The following is a 15,784-nucleotide window of genomic DNA, read 5'->3' on the forward strand; positions in this document are numbered from 1 at the left end:
ATAATGCTGCATCCCTTTGTCCAGTATCTTTACTTTGATTTTTGTATGTTGTTAATTTTCTGCAATGTTCTGTGCAGCTTCAAATACTTTTTAAAAGGAGGAAAAACTTAAACAAATGGTATATTTAATCTCTGGGTTTTTGTTTTTGTTGACAATTGGGGAACCAAACTCTATAATCAACTATTTGTTCTTCATAACTATATGGCTTAAGGGGGTGGGGGGGCGGTCACAAAAACACACTGACTCATTTTTTAATCTATAAAATTAATACTTTCATCTCTATTAGTATCTCTCAAATTTCTCTGCTGAACAGGGAAAGGAGAGATAAGAAGGGAAGGGAAAGAACAAGAAGACAGGCAGGAAGGGGAGGGAAGGAAACGTCACAACTGCAGCTACCATGCACCGAGGCACATCAACTGCTTACCTGCATCCCTAGGACACTTTAGATCGTGGAAGGTGTCCATGACATCATAATAAAATAAAGACATATTTTTACAAAGAGTGGCATAAAAAAAAAGACTGGCAGAGAATTTTGACTCTCCCAACTAACACAATTAAGGCACAATTTTAAGTACCTTCTACTTCGGATGGAGGACGTGCATTTACACAACATATCGGTACAGTACTTGAATTTTTCAATGCACGTTATCTTAACGCTCCGGATCTCGAAGCTCTTCCCAGATTTCAGTCAATCAACCTACACACATCTGTTGCACTCACACACCACGTTTACACTGTGATTCTCTAGAGGGTGATGTGAGAACAACTCACACATGGAGCATGGCTATTCCCACGTGCCTCTCTACAGATGCAGTGAGGTTCTCCACCCTGGCTGTACCCTCAAATCACCTAAAGGGCTTTTTTAAAAAATCTCTTCTGGACCCTAACGAAAAGATTCTAATTTACCTGCTTTGTGATAGGGTCAGGGCGTTTTTTTGAAACTCCCCAGAGTATTCTAATGTGTAGTCATAACTAAGAACCTCTGGTCTGATCTAATTTAAAAACCTTCCCATGTTGTTGGAATGCTCTTTTCCTTACCTATTTTGCCAGTCGGTACTTGTATTGAAGAGGTTTGGGGTGACTGGGACAATCTTTTAAACTGTAAATACAGTTCCTGAGATGGAATGGCATACAGCCAGAGAGAACAGAGGTTAATTCCAAGCCCTATCTTGTTTCCTCACCTATAAAGAAAGGAGGAAAATATCTGCCCTGTGGGGCCACCATGAGGATTAAATGGCATCACAGTAAGAACAGAGTAAGCTGTAGCTACTATTGTTTTTTGTTGACACGAGTCATTCCCCTACTAGTAAGACTTTGTTCCCCTAGTTACTTTCCTCTTGATTCTAAAAAGAACCCACTCAGCAAACTGAGGGGTAACATTTATTTTTATAGAGAGACCAGAAAGGAAGAGGGAAAAAGAAAGAGAAGAGAGGAAATAAAGGGTTATATGGAAGCTTTGGTGGGGAGAAGGTCCTGGAAAGGAATCACATGGAAGCTTTATAACGAGGTGGGGACACTCAGGGATTGGAGTAAATCAGAGATGCACTGAGACTCTAGTCCTACAGCTAATGAACTATGTAACCATCCGCAGTTATTTAATTTCCTGGAGCTCAGTTTTCATAAACAATAATGCCTGCTCCAAGGAGGTTCAGTCTTTCAGTCTATAAATGTTTATTATGTGCCCCTTACGATATTTATAATATAATGTCACTTGGTAGCGTTTAGAATTTAGAAGGTGCCTGGGCAAAAGAAGACGTATTAGAGAGAAAGCGAAAACAGGAAGTGAGCAGCACCCAGAACAAACCCTGTTCGCTATAGTTTCTCTTTCACACTGCTGTGTTGCTCTTCTAGAAAATGGATAAATGGTGGCAGGCCAGATTTGAGGTAACAGGCAACATCATAGGTAAGACACTAGGCTCTGAACCAGAGTGCTCCTCCACTTAATAGGCCTGTGAGCCGGGGCAAGTTATCTAAACTCTACTTCCTTCAGCTGCTTCACATATAAATAAAAGTAACACAAATGCTAATTCCATAGGCTGTTGTGAAAATCAAATAAGTTAAAGCTTATAAAGTGTTTGGTACAAAGTGTTGTTATTCTTTTATCACACGAGATGTCAGGGACCAAGCCAGGTCATATGCCAATCAACCTTCACTTCCTTCACTATGTCACTCTATCAAACAATGAGTGCAACATACAGGTCAAGCAAGGGGCCTTGGCCTCAGTTCCTGGCTCTAACACTTACTAGTCTTGTGACTTTGGGTATATTATGTAGTCTTGCTGGTCCTGCGTTTCTCCCATATCAAAAATCAGAAAAATTGTAATGATTTCTAATAAATAAAACTTCTATCCTCACATTGTATTACCAAAGTATTTCTAGTAAATTCTTAAGTCCTTGAGATTTTGAATTTAATAATACTATTCAAAATTGTGGAGATAAAGGAAAATGTGTCGATATATTGTAACTTAACTCAAGAAGGAAATAATGGTAATATTGTTAAAATAATGAGAGAATATAATAAAGTTAACAAACTTTTTCTTTAAATCAGTAGATGAGTGGATAAAAAAGCTGTGGGACATTTACACCATGGAATACTATGCAGCTGTAAAGAAGAAGGATCTTGTACCCTTTGGGACAGTATGGACGGACCTAGAGAATATTATGCTAAGTGAAATAAGCCAGGCAGAGAAACACAAACATCACATGATCTCACTTATATGTGGGATCTAAAGAACTTAGTAAACTGAAGAACAGAATAGATTCAATGACATGGAAGCATGGATCAGACTGATGAATGTCAGAGGGATGGAGGAGGGCAGGTGGGTGGAGGGGAAGAGATTAACCAAAGAATGTATATGCATATATGCACAACCCAAGGACATGGACAATGGGGGACTGGGAGAGGGATGGGACGGGGTGGAATGGGTCATTGGGGAGAAAAAGGGACATCTGTAATATTTTAAACAAAAATAAACAAACAAAAAAATAAATAAAATAAGCAAAACACTCTTAAGAGAAAAAAAAATGCAAACAAATCATTAAAAGGGTTAAAAGAATTGATATGAATAAAGAATTTTAAAAAATTTATACAAAAGAGTAAGAGGAATAAGGGGGAGTGGTTAATAACAAATAATAAAAGGACATTAGTCATTCAAAGTTTTTTGAGATGGGTTATGGGTTACGCTACAATCTAAAAACTAGTGCCAAAATTACGTCTAATTTGTTATTTGTTGTTTAAGCCACCAAGTTTTGGCATATTTTCTCATGCCTCACTGAATAACCAAAAAAGAAATTAGTACCATAAGTGCCAGATATTTTATTGCTTCATGTTCCCAATTCTTTGATTAGGGCTCAGTGCTACTCCCTGGGAATGTACCTTTATGACTCTTGACTCCACCCTCTGGGCTTTGACTCCACTTTAAAAGTCATCCTTGTTCTCTTTATAAGAAATAGCCCATATGTGTGATTCCTTCCTGCCGACAGGAAGTGGAGGGCCCAGGCGTCACTTTCATTTTTAAATATCTGTCTCTTTTAATCCACGTTAATAAAAGTCCTTTGAAAATTCTGTGATATTCCTATGTATCACATTATAATTTACTCTATTAGACAAAAGCCACATGCACAAAATATCTTCAAAAGAGACTCCTCTCTACTTAGACTGTAAGTCAGGTGAGACACCCAAAAGATTTAGAAGCCCTGTGATCGCCTGAGAGAATCTATGAGGAGCATCTTTTAGATTCTTATAAACCTTTTTATCTAGATAAAAGGGTCTACAAGACATTATCTTAAATCTTTCCGAAGTCATAACAAAGGGTCTCTCAGTGCTACCCTTAATTTGATTTTTCCTCTAATGCCACATTTTACAGGCAGCAATCTGGGTTTAATTGTTGAACTGAGGCCATTTCTTAGATTGGGGAATATTTTTGCCACGGGAGGCTGGGGATAAAAAAGTGTTTTATTTTCCAAATCCATCAAGTCCTGGCTCTTTCCATTTCTTCTAAATCCTGTTTGAAAACTGAAAATTTCCCTCTTTAGCTCATCTCACACCTCTCATATGTCACCATAGGTAGTCGAAAGAAGCCAACTGACACCAACATTCTTCCTGGAAATCTCCTTAGCTAAATCTGTAAGTCCGTGATGTACATTTTCTATTTTCTACATCGCCATCAAACTTTCTACCACTACATAAAATGGTCATCTCTGCTTCAGCCTCCAATAACAATTGGTCACTGCTCTTCCAATTTTTACTATCAGTCTCCTTGAGGTCATTCAGCTTCTATCCTAGCCACAATTTTATTGTGGTTATCTACTACTGTATAATAAACCACCCAGAAATTAGTGGTATGAACACATTTTATTGTTTCTCATGATACTGTGCATTGATTGGCAGTTCTTATGCTTCACAGGTTGTGAGCTGGGAAGTTGGAATGGCTAGAAGAGTAGAAATGACCTCAGTCACATGGTTGCCAAGTTGATGCTATTGCTGGTGCTGGCTCTTGCCTAGGAGCTCAGCTAGGACTGCTGACCAGAGTCTATATTTTTCTCCATGTGACTTCTCCATGTGGCTCAGCTGGGTTCCCTCCTACCATGGTGGTCTCATGGTTGTCAAAGTTTTTACAGGCAGCTGGCTACCAAGACCACAAAAAAGGACACACCTGTGCTTTACTTATTAAGACCTAGACCTGGAACTGGTTCAGTTTCCTGTTTATGTCTGCTGCAATCTATTGATTAAAGTAAGCAATAGGGCCAGCCCACATTTTAAAATTATATAGTTAAATATATTTATTTTATATATACATGTATTTTATATATTATACATATTACATATATAATCATATATACATGTCCATATATGTATGTATTCTGTGCCTCATTGGAGGTCACGAAAGAACAATCTACCACAAAAGCTAAAAGCTTCATGCATCTATGCTACCAAATGCCAACTTAGATAACTGCATAAGCATAAATGTCTAGGTATTTATATCATAGATCAATTCTGTTATTTATCCTTAAGAGGTTATTAGCCAGAGTCCAAACCGATGAACCCAAGGTAGCCATCCCGACTCAAAAATCTCTGCTAACAAAATTCTCCACAATCTGGGCTCTGTGAAAGATTTTTCTCCAATTTAGTCTACACTAACCAAAAAGTGTGGCACACAGACCACGCCTGAAGTCCGTAAGTGCTGCATTCTGTATATTTTTATCCCATTCCCCATTCTGCCTTATTGAGCCATGAGAAACTGACCTCTGCGTTCTGCCACTTCGGTGTGCCAGGACTGCCTCACAGGCATGAGTAACAGTGTATTTAATTTTCTAGAACATACTCATAAAGCAGATGTGGGAGTTCGTTGAAAGTAAGTATTAACACATCCAGGACTACAATCTGAGCTGCTGCCATGCCTAAATCTCTTAGGATTAGCACAAGGTATGGCCAAAACGGACTTTTCCAAACAGAAGTAATTACTTCCCTATTAGAATTTTAAAAAAACACACACCAAAAGAAAAACCAACTATAGTCATTTCCTCTCACCACATCACTGGTTTTTCACATAACAGAATAAATTCAGAGGATAAATATGTCTTTGAATTATGACAAATCCTGACTAATTGTGAAAACTGGAGAAGGGGGAACACAGAGTTTCAGGCACTGCGGCAGGTGAAGTGCTCACGTGAGCTCAGGAGTAGACCTGGGCGTGAATTCTGGATCTAATGACTTAGCTGTGTCACTCTGAGCAAACACTTCTTAAACTTCAGTTATAATCCTGGCACATCATGACGAACGTGATAATAGTGTACCCTGAGAACCTCCAAACGCCATTTCCACCTTAGCCTCCTTCCCACCCAGTCGTCAGAGAGGCTTTCTCACGCATGATAAGCATTTATTACCCCAGCATTGCTTTATGGTAGGAACGATTAGCTCCTTTCAACAGGCAAGGGAACTGGGCAAGAGGCGGAGTAACTTGCCCACGGTCCCACAGCTAGTCTACAGAGCCCTCCAGCGTGAGGGCCGGACGCTCCGTCCCCTAATGCTTACTCTTTCTAACCCCCGAAGCCCTTCTCATTTCACCATAGCTACCTCTGGCTACCGAAAAAGTCAAGAACATTTCTTTTTAATTTAAGCATTTGCTTCATTTTTACACAATACGTTATTGGTGAAATAAAATTGAATAACCTACATGTACGAAAATTAAAATGTGAAGACTTTCCCCAAATTGAATCTCACTGCTAAGACAGTAACATTGTTAACAGTTTGATGGGTGTCTTCCAGCCAGCCTTATTTTCTATGCATTTATAATCACACACACACACGTACATGCACACACACCATAAAAGCAGTTAAATATTTTGTTTTTATTTTAAAAAATAAAATCATACTTAACAGAGTGGTCGGCAACTTTCTTTTCTCAATTAATATATCTTAGATATATTTTCATGTCAATATACATGAACTTTCCAATTCTTTTAATGACTGCATAGTATCCCATTCTATGTATGCTCTAATTACAGCATCATCAATTTATGGGCATTTAGATTGAATACAGTGTTTCACTGTTATGAACAAGGCTGCAATGTCTAAATTTGCACATACCTATCTTTGCACACTGGTGCTAGTATTTCAGTAAGACACAGTCCCCAAAAGGAGAACTGCTAACAGGAACCTTCTAAACTTTTACAGATACTGTCAAATGTCCCTACAAAATGAATGAGTCAATTACAAGTGACCAACTCTTAAAAGGACTATCTTGTCACAAGTAAAATTTTAATTCAGGTTATAAGGAATTAGAATTCTTTCAAATAATAGAAATGTGCATATTATCTGAACTTAATGACTTCTCTTCAATTTCCAACAAGTTAGCCTAAGGAATATTTTTTCCTAAGTAATTTCTAACCTGTGTTCAGGTCAAACAAATATCACTTTTTCAATTTGAGGATGAGTATATTGAAAACAGAGTTGGAAATATTTATAACTGATCTATAAGAGTATTAATGAGAAAACTAGCAAATGTCACCATTTATCATTTCTCAAAGAGAGAAAATACATTAGAGCCATTAATAACTAAGGTTCCAGAGTCAGACAAACTCAATCATTCATTCCACACATATTTAGTGAACATCTACTATGTGCCAGGCTCTGTTCTAGGTGATGAATATATGGGTGAACAAGACAAAGAAGACCCCTCTGCTCTCATGCAATTTCCATTAGTGTCATGGAAATAATAATAAATTGATTAACTAACAGAACAATTTCAAAAAGTGATAACCAAATAGAGTATTGTAAGAAATTACTGAGGAGGAGGGTCAGGGTTCCTTCCAACTTGATGGCCAGGCAAGGCCTCCCAGAGGAGGTGACATGTAGAGTAAGACCTAAATGACAGGATCTGTGGCAGAGAAAGAACAAAGTTCCTAATGTGGGAACAAGCTTGGCCCTTTTAGGGAATGAAAAGAAGGCTAGTGGGCCAGCCTTTGGCATCAGATGTTGTAACAGAGGATTGGGTGAGGCAATCAAGTAGGAGTTTTAGGCCATTGGGAGACATGTGCTTCTATTCCAAGCCATTAGACTGTATTAAGCGTGAGAGTGGCATGATCTACTTTATACATTAAGAGACCATTCTGGTTAATATACTGCTTGCCACTTATTAACTAAGTATCCTTGGACAAGCTACATTACCTTTCTTAGCTTCAGTTTCCTCATTTGTAAAGGTGAGATAATAAGAGTATGTATTACATAGAGTTGATATGAGGATTAAATGAGGTAATGAGTGGAAAGCATTTGTCACACTGCCTAGCATGTAATAACTGTTGCCGACATGATTTTAACTAAATCACCTTTATATCACTAAGATCATGCTGACGAGAACTGAGCATAATTCACTATCTTCAATTACGCACCATAACTAAAAATATCCTTTAAAATTAGTCCTGTTTCAAATTTCCTAATATTGAGAGGCTGGATATTTCCTTATTGAAAAAACACTCAGTGCCCAGCTGGGCATGGCTCAGCGGCTGAGCATCGACCTAGGATCCAGGAGACCGGGGTTCGATTCCCGGTCAGGGCACATGCCCAGGTTGCGGGCTCGATCCCCAGCCGGGGCGTGTAGGAGGCAGCCAATCAACAATGACTCTCTCATCACTGATGTTTCTATCTCTCTCCCTCTCCTTCCTCACTCTGAAATCAATAAAGACATATTTTAAAAAGAGAAAAATGTATTTTTAAAAAAAAAAAAAGGAAAAAAGACTCAGCACTTTCTTCTTACCTAATCCTATAATGCAGCCCTGAACAATTTATGCATATGTGCACACCCTTACTCTCACACACTCTAGATTATACCTTTGTGTTACCCCCCCAGAGCCCAAAATGTTCAATACATCTTATAAGGAAGGCAAGCAGGTAGGTAGGTAGATGTGTGGAAAACAGACTAACAGAATGGAGAGTAAAAATCATGAAGACAAGAGAAAAGAAGGGAGAGTTTCAAATTAAAATATTTAAAAGAATAAAGTTTTTAAATGAAGAGTATATAAAATGTATAACTGGCCATTTCTTGCCATGTGTACTATTCTGTTCTTGCATTTTCATAGTACCAGACACTATGCTGAAACCCTAACAGAGGTCACAGCCCTACCAGAAGGATGTGCTGCCTTCCAAGCTTGCTTCATCTCTTCTGAAAATATTTAGCAATACTCTGACAAACACGAAAGAGGTACTTCTCACATTTACCATAGTACCTGAAGAATTATGAGTAATAGAACCAAAATTGTGAAACCTGCTGTACTTAACTTTTGCATTTCTCATGTACTGAGATCTATTTGTCAATGTGATATATGACATCAAGAAAGTTGATATGTAGAATACCAACTTCTAGGCTTTGACACAAAGATCCACAGTAGTTATGGAAACATTTATTTAGTGATCTTGCCTCTAAATATGCAAATTGTTTCTACACACTTGAAAGTGTGTAATGGATGAAAAGTATCCAAATAGAGAGGACTGTAGAAATTTAAAAAGTTAGTGATTTAATTAAATAAAACTAGCGTAAGAACAACTAGAAGCAGAAAACAATATCCTTTCGTGGAAACTATTCTGTGATATACAAAGTACTTTTCTATGCATGTCTTATTTTGATCTTCATTACATTTCTCTTAAGAAAATCTGATAGTTTATGTCTGCAGTTTATACATATGAAAAGTAACACACTAAGTAAATACTTTGACCTAACTCTCCAAATCAGTAAGTAGCAAAACCAGAACTCTAACCCAGGCCTTCTTAGTGTTCTTTCTGCTATCCCAAACTAATTCAACGTACCACAATAGTTAAATTCACTAAAACTGAGTGCATTTTTATTTCAAGAGACGGGCAAGCAAGCTTTTTATAAAATAAGTTGCAAGTAGCACTATTAAAATTCTTCCTGGAATATTATAAATCCTTTCAAACAAGACAATCATCTCTTTGTATGAGCACAATTTTCCCCTGATCATTAAAATACTACATATCCCCTAGCTCCAGCTAACAACTACAAAGCTTTCATCTCTTAAATACATATGTGCCAGGCTCTGTCAGACAGTCTCCCCACTGACTTCAATTCTTACAACAATCTTATGAGGTCAGTATTGTTATCATCATCATTGTCATCAGTGTATAGAGGAAAAAAAGGAGGCATAAAGAGTTTAAGTAACTTGTCCATGACCATTTGGCTAGAAATTGGTTCAGTGACTCTTAACAGCAACATTACGCTGCCTCTTCAAATAGAAGCCTCTTTCACCCCATTCCAACTTCTCCCATCCCTATTAGATTCAGCCAATGATAAGGGAAGAAGCTCTAATTTATATTAACGATTTAAACTCTTCATGTGCATGTCTAAGCAACATCAACTTGTCGACCAGTGACTACACTTCCCCTTCACAGCGCTGGAAGACCTATATGTAAAGTGTCTGACAGAGAACCTGGTACAGCACAGGCAGGTGACAGTTACTGAGAGTCTACTATGTATCTGGCATTATGCTAAGTGCTTTTCTCTATATATGCATAAATGTTAACATTGTTTTCTTTTTTTCTAATAGATAGGCTGGATCCAAAGCTGTTTCTTTGAAAATTAAGCTGGGCAGTGAAGAAAAGGTCCTTTCATGAAGACAAGGACTGTTATATCACTGGGTGTAGAAAGCTGTTGAACACGGGTTCTGGGGGACTGCTGTGGTTCTGGCCCTTGAGGAAACCCAAGTGCACATAAGAAAGTATGGAAGAGGAATAGCAATGAGAAGACTGAGGTAAGCTGGACTCCCACCTGCAGAGAGGCTTCCTCTCCAGGAAAAGCAACACTTACAGCACAAATAAATTAAAACTTTGTATAAGTTCTCCCCCTGAATCCTTTTAAATATTATGCTTTCTTGACATTTTTAAAGAAAAAAATTTATAAAAGAAACCTGTATTCACACGTAACTCCTGAGAAATCCATATGTTATGCAAAACAAAGTACATCAGCCTCCCCCTGCTAAAACTCCAGTTCAAAGAAATCTGATTTTAAAACAATGCGAACTCATTCATTAATTCATTGAGAACTGAGCAAGAGCTATCTCACGTAATTTGTGTTCATTGAAGTAGATATAAAAATAAAGAAGAAAATCTCCCTTCCACTGTGGAACTCAGTCTAGTACACAAAGCTGATCTCATGGAAAACAGCCATTCTTTAAAATATGGCAGTGACTACTTCCGAATTGCAGAGTGGGTTCAGATAACATAGAAGTGGTCATATGAAATACTGTGACATTGACTTAGAAAAAGCCACATCTTTTAGAAAAGGTGTGTGTGTGTACAGATGCATACATATATGTGTGCATTACATATACATATACTAAGAATAGAATAGAATAGAATAGAATAGAATAGAATAGAATAGAATAGAATAGAATAGAATAATAGAAAGCAAGTTCCTTTACAAAGACAAACATATCCAGCACCAGTGGGCCTCAGAGTAAGATCCTAGACATCCAGGATGTCTGCTGAATGTTGTAAATTATCCAAATAGATCCACGGCTTTCCCTCCCTAATGTTCTTCAAATTCCTAGTTGACCGATATATTACATCTAAACAAGAAAGATGGAGAGAAAGATGGACAGTAACAGAGAAGGGAAAAGGTGGGTAGTAGTGACTGTACAACCAAGGCAGAGTTCTGGGTTACACTGTGCATTCCCCCGCCAATAGGAATGATATTGATTTTCAGATTATCTGCTCTTTTATATTACTCATACCTCCTTTCCCCTCTATTAGTGAAGAGAACCCAATTGTCTGTGCATTTGCTGGATTCCACTGAGAGGCCTAAATCACCACGTGGAATATCAATCATTCTTTTAAGATTAGTCTCTACTAAAAGCCTGCAGTGAAATGATAATGCACTAACCTGTCTCCAGTTAATGGCAAAATAATGGTTGCTTGAGAAGAAAACACAATGAAAGATAATCTCATTTGAGGGCTGCAAAATAAGAAGAGAGGCAGTTAAAACATTTTTAAAAGAAATATTGATACAGTGCAGATATATAGCTAGGGAGTCTCATTTAAAATCAGTCTCACTGAATGGCCCAGGCTTCTTTTAAATGGAACTCCCTAAGCAGATACACTAACTCTGCTTAACATTACTGCACAAGTCATTCTGGACTCGGTCAGTGCTTCTCAGCACTCAAGCACTCCTCCCTCACGCATGGGGCCATTTAGAAAGAGACTAATTAGAAAGATAAATTCCAGGCCAATGTGGAACTCTTCTGTAGTAAATGCTTGATGTTCTATCTTATCTCCTTAAAGGAGACCAAACCCTGCAGAGTGATTATCTCTAGCAATATCTGGGGCTGGAGAGTAGCCAGTTTGACTTCATTACGACTATGGTATGAATTCATACGAAAGTTAACCTGGAGTACTGAGAGTGCCATGGACGCTGCAGAAGAGATGGACAAATCCCATTTTGATTAGGCATCTTCTCCAAGTCTCAAACATATCACATGTCCCACTGTCAAAAAGGGCCCCAATGGCTGCATCTTTTAAGCTTTAGGCATCTGTATCACAAAATGGTTCTTGTTTCTAAGACACCCAGTGCAACTATTACTAGGATTGGAAACTGAAGATCAGGATGATCCCTCATACATATTTTGAAAGGCATTGTCTTCAGTAGTCACGCTATAACTTCCTACACTATACTGTTAGTAACGGAGCAACTAAACTTGAGCGACTCAACTATGTATCAGGGACTTGCAAACCGGACCAAATAAATAAGAGGCCCAGCTCTTGAAAATGTTGTTTTGAAATGATCCATTGCTTTCTATCAAAATCTATGCAATACTCTCTGCACACTCTTGGATTAAATCAGAAAAAGTATAAACTGTCTCTTCTTTGACATTTAAGGACATAGGGCCCTGTTTATTTTTTTTCCTACACAGTTTCACCTCAGACCCCGTCCAGAAATGAGAGTGTTATACTTGGCTTCTTAAACAGGAGACTGATGATTGAACATGGACAAGCATACATTTTTATAGGGATAAGTTTTCGGCTGCCAATAACTGAAAGCAAGGATTGCCTAGGCCTCTACAGATTGTTGAAGTTACTTGCAACAAGACTTTCAAAATGTTTTGATCATCCAAGCCTGTTTTTACAGACAACATTTGGGCTAACAAGACTGAAAGAAGCAATATTTAATGATACAGCTCCTTTTTGTGTCCTTTCCATTATCTTGATAAACTTGCATTTGCTCATTGCATATTTTTCTTTAAAAAGAAAAATGAAGGGGGAAAAAGCCTCAAAGGCCTGGTGTCTTAGGACTATTTTTAAATAGGGATGCCACTAATTCCTAGTTACCTCTAAATAAGAGAGGAAGCTGGATTTCATAGTAGTTATGCTTTTTATAGGAGAAGAAACCAGTCTTTCCTAGGAAGGCTTATTGCATATATAGAACAGTTAAATTTTAAACCCTCCACACACCCACACATTGTATAAACACAAGTCATTTCTTTAAACATACACAGAAGTGCCTTTTCTGGTAGTGGGTTATTAACACATGTTCATTTGAAGTTTACCAACACTTTTTTTTTTTAATGAGGACCTCTATGATGCTAAGAATTGTGTGGAAAGAAAAATATATTATGGATACTATTAGCATAAAAAATTTTAATGTGATAAATTATGAGAAAGCATAACTGAAATTCAAAACAGATGAAAATTCAAAAAAGGAAGAGGCATTTGGAATAGTATCTGAAGATGCTTCCCAGGGGCTGAGCCAAGTTTCTGGGATCCAGATGAAATAAGCCCTCAACAACTGACGGTCTGTCCTAACATTTCATTGAACACTTTTCCTGCAAAAGGTTTCATAAAAGAAGATACCCCACATCTTGGTCTACTTCCCTCCACCTCAAACTCCAGGAGCTAGAACAGTTAAGTGGGAGAAATACCTCACAAATCGCTCTGTAAGTTGCTGGACAAAACTGTAAATTTCAATCCAGTTCTTTGCCACACTCCCAGACCTGAAAAATGAAATCGAGCTGATCAGAAAAACAAGTATTTACATGGGGCCTCTCCTAGATGCAAAGTGGTGCTACAAGAATTAAGGAAGCCAACCCATCGTTGGGGACCACCTGCCTGCTAATTGTCTGGAGTAGGATCCCAGCTCTTTAAAACAAGCGCAGGGTATGCTAACCCTAGGCTTTCCCTAGCAGACAACCAGGCGAACTCGGGCAGCGTGAAGGGCTGAGGTCAGAGAGGCTGAGATTCTCGTCGGTTCCAGGGGCACAGAAGGCTACCCCCAGCGGCCGCACTTCCATTCCCCAAGAGGTCCCTGGGCTGCAGGCAGTGACCACCCCACCTCCCCTGAGCGTGGGGCACCTCGGGGCTCCTCCTATCGCCACCCCAGGCAGCAAAGATCCGAAAGCGCTCGCCCGACGCGCGCAGGTAACAGGGCGCCCACCGACGGTTCCTAACTCCCCTCCCCAGGGCGCACACACGCCTCAGCTTCCCAGCCGCAGCCCACCCAATGCCACCCGCGCCGGAAGACACTGGCCCTCCCTCCGGCACTCACTTGTCCAGGACGAAGTAGAGATCAAAGGCACCTCTGCAGTTGGGCTGCTCCTGGGCGCTCAGCAGCCCCCCGGGACCGCCGAGCGCCAGCAGCCACAGCCCGGGGACCAGCCAGCTCCGGGGGCTGCGGGCCGGGGCCGGCCGCGCCTCCATCCTGCGGCCCGGGGCCTGCGTCTCCCAACTGCTCGCAGCCCCCTCGGCTCCGCTCCGGGGGCGCTCCGGCGGCCGCAGTGCCGGGGACCCTGGGGGCGCGGGCGCGCGGGGCAGCGGCGCCCGCCGGCTGACAGGGGGGGAGAGCGGAGGGCGCCCCGCAGGACAAAGGAGAGCCGCGCGCCGCGGCCGCCGGAACTCGGCGCGAAGCCCGGGGAAGCGAGCGGTCCCTCCCGCCCGCCGGAGGGTCCCCGCGGCGGAGTGGGCCGAGGCGACGGCTCGCGGAGCGCTCCTCCCGGGCCTCCCGCGAGCCCTAGCGCCCGCCCCGGACCCCGTCCGAGAGTCCCATTCCGGGGGGGGGGGGCTGAAGTCCGGCGGCTGCTGCGCGCTGCGGGCCGGCGCCCCGGGGCCAAGCGACGCCGCACGAACTCGGGAGGGAGGGCCCCGTCGGTCCCCGCTCCCGGGCGCTGCAAACTTTGCTCCGCGTGCCGGGCTGCGGCGCGGCGGGAGGCGCCTTCCGGGGAGGAGGCTGGGCGGCCGCGCAGGAGCTCGGACGGGCCCCCGGCCGCAGCCCAGCCCCGGCGACCGGCCCCCGGCGCGGCGTGGGCGGGGCCTGAGCTGCGGCCCGGGCCGCACGGGCGCGCTCGCGGGTTCGGGCCGAGCTGGAAACGACTGAGGCGGGCCGAACTGAGGAAAGAGGGGGTTTAGGAAACAAACGTCCTGTAGAAACTAGGCAGCCCAGATGCCCGCGGCCCGGCCTGCCTCGGCAGCTGAGCCGCGCGGGGACTGAGACCGACGACCACCGGCTCCGAGGGGGCAGCCTCCCGGCGCCCCACCCCGCTCCCACGGGGCCGCGCGGGCTCTTCCCTCGCCCCACTCGCTCCCGAGGAGGCGGCTCCTTGTTCTGTTATCAGCCTGCTTTGTAGTTTCATCTCACCAACCGAGGACACGTGGGGGAGGGGCGGGGGAGACCGAAATCCTTAGGAGTGGAAAGTTGTACTTCAAAATATGTATTTCCACTGTCATTCACCCCAGACTCCGGATAGTAAGAATTTCATCTTGGGGCAGGCTAGGCTGCCCTCGCCAAACTAGAGCAGGAGCTGAAGCTCGCGCCATCCAGAGCGTCTGCGCATGCAAGCTACACCCGCCCCCAACCCCCCAACTCCCCTCACCCTCACCCTCCCCCACCCCCCTCACCCTCCCCCACCCCCTCCCCCACCCCCACCCCCCTCACCCTCCCCAACCCCCCTCACCCTCCCCAATCCCCCCTCACCCTCCCCCACTCCCACCCCCACCCCCCTCACCCTCCCCCACCCCCACCCCCCTCACCCTCCCCCACCCCCCACTCCCACCCCCACCCCCCTCACCCTCCCCCACCCCCACCCCCCTCACCCTCCCCCACCCCCCTCACCCTCCCCCACCCCCTCACCCTCCCCCAACCCCCTCACCCTCCCCCACCCCCCTCACCCTCCCCAATCCCCCCTCACCCTCCCCGACCCCCTCCCCCACCCCCACCCCCCTCCCCCTCCCCCACCCCCTCACCCTCTCCCAACCCCCCTCACCCTCCCCAATCCCCCCTCACCCTCCCCCA

The 15,784-nt window shown here is 42.7% G+C and overlaps 1 protein-coding gene across 1 annotated transcript in view; it reads right to left on the bottom strand.

The window, feature by feature from the left end:
* The window catches only part of ANTXR2 (ANTXR cell adhesion molecule 2), a 121,093-nt gene extending 106,309 nt beyond the window's left edge, over nt 1–14,784 (bottom strand). Inside the window, exons 1-3 of the mRNA XM_081161097.1 lie at nt 14,045–14,784; nt 13,422–13,493; nt 11,390–11,461 (exon numbers count right to left, since the gene is read on the bottom strand). Coding sequence (XP_081017223.1) covers nt 11,390–11,461; nt 13,422–13,493; nt 14,045–14,196 — 296 coding nt within the window. The 5' untranslated portion in view covers nt 14,197–14,784. The remainder of the gene's footprint in view (nt 1–11,389; nt 11,462–13,421; nt 13,494–14,044) is intronic.
* Between the last annotated feature and the right edge of the window lie 1,000 nt (nt 14,785–15,784).

This window comes from Miniopterus schreibersii, assembly GCF_964146895.1.
Source record: "Miniopterus schreibersii genome assembly, chromosome: 1".
Taxonomy (NCBI): Eukaryota; Metazoa; Chordata; class Mammalia; order Chiroptera; family Miniopteridae; genus Miniopterus; species Miniopterus schreibersii.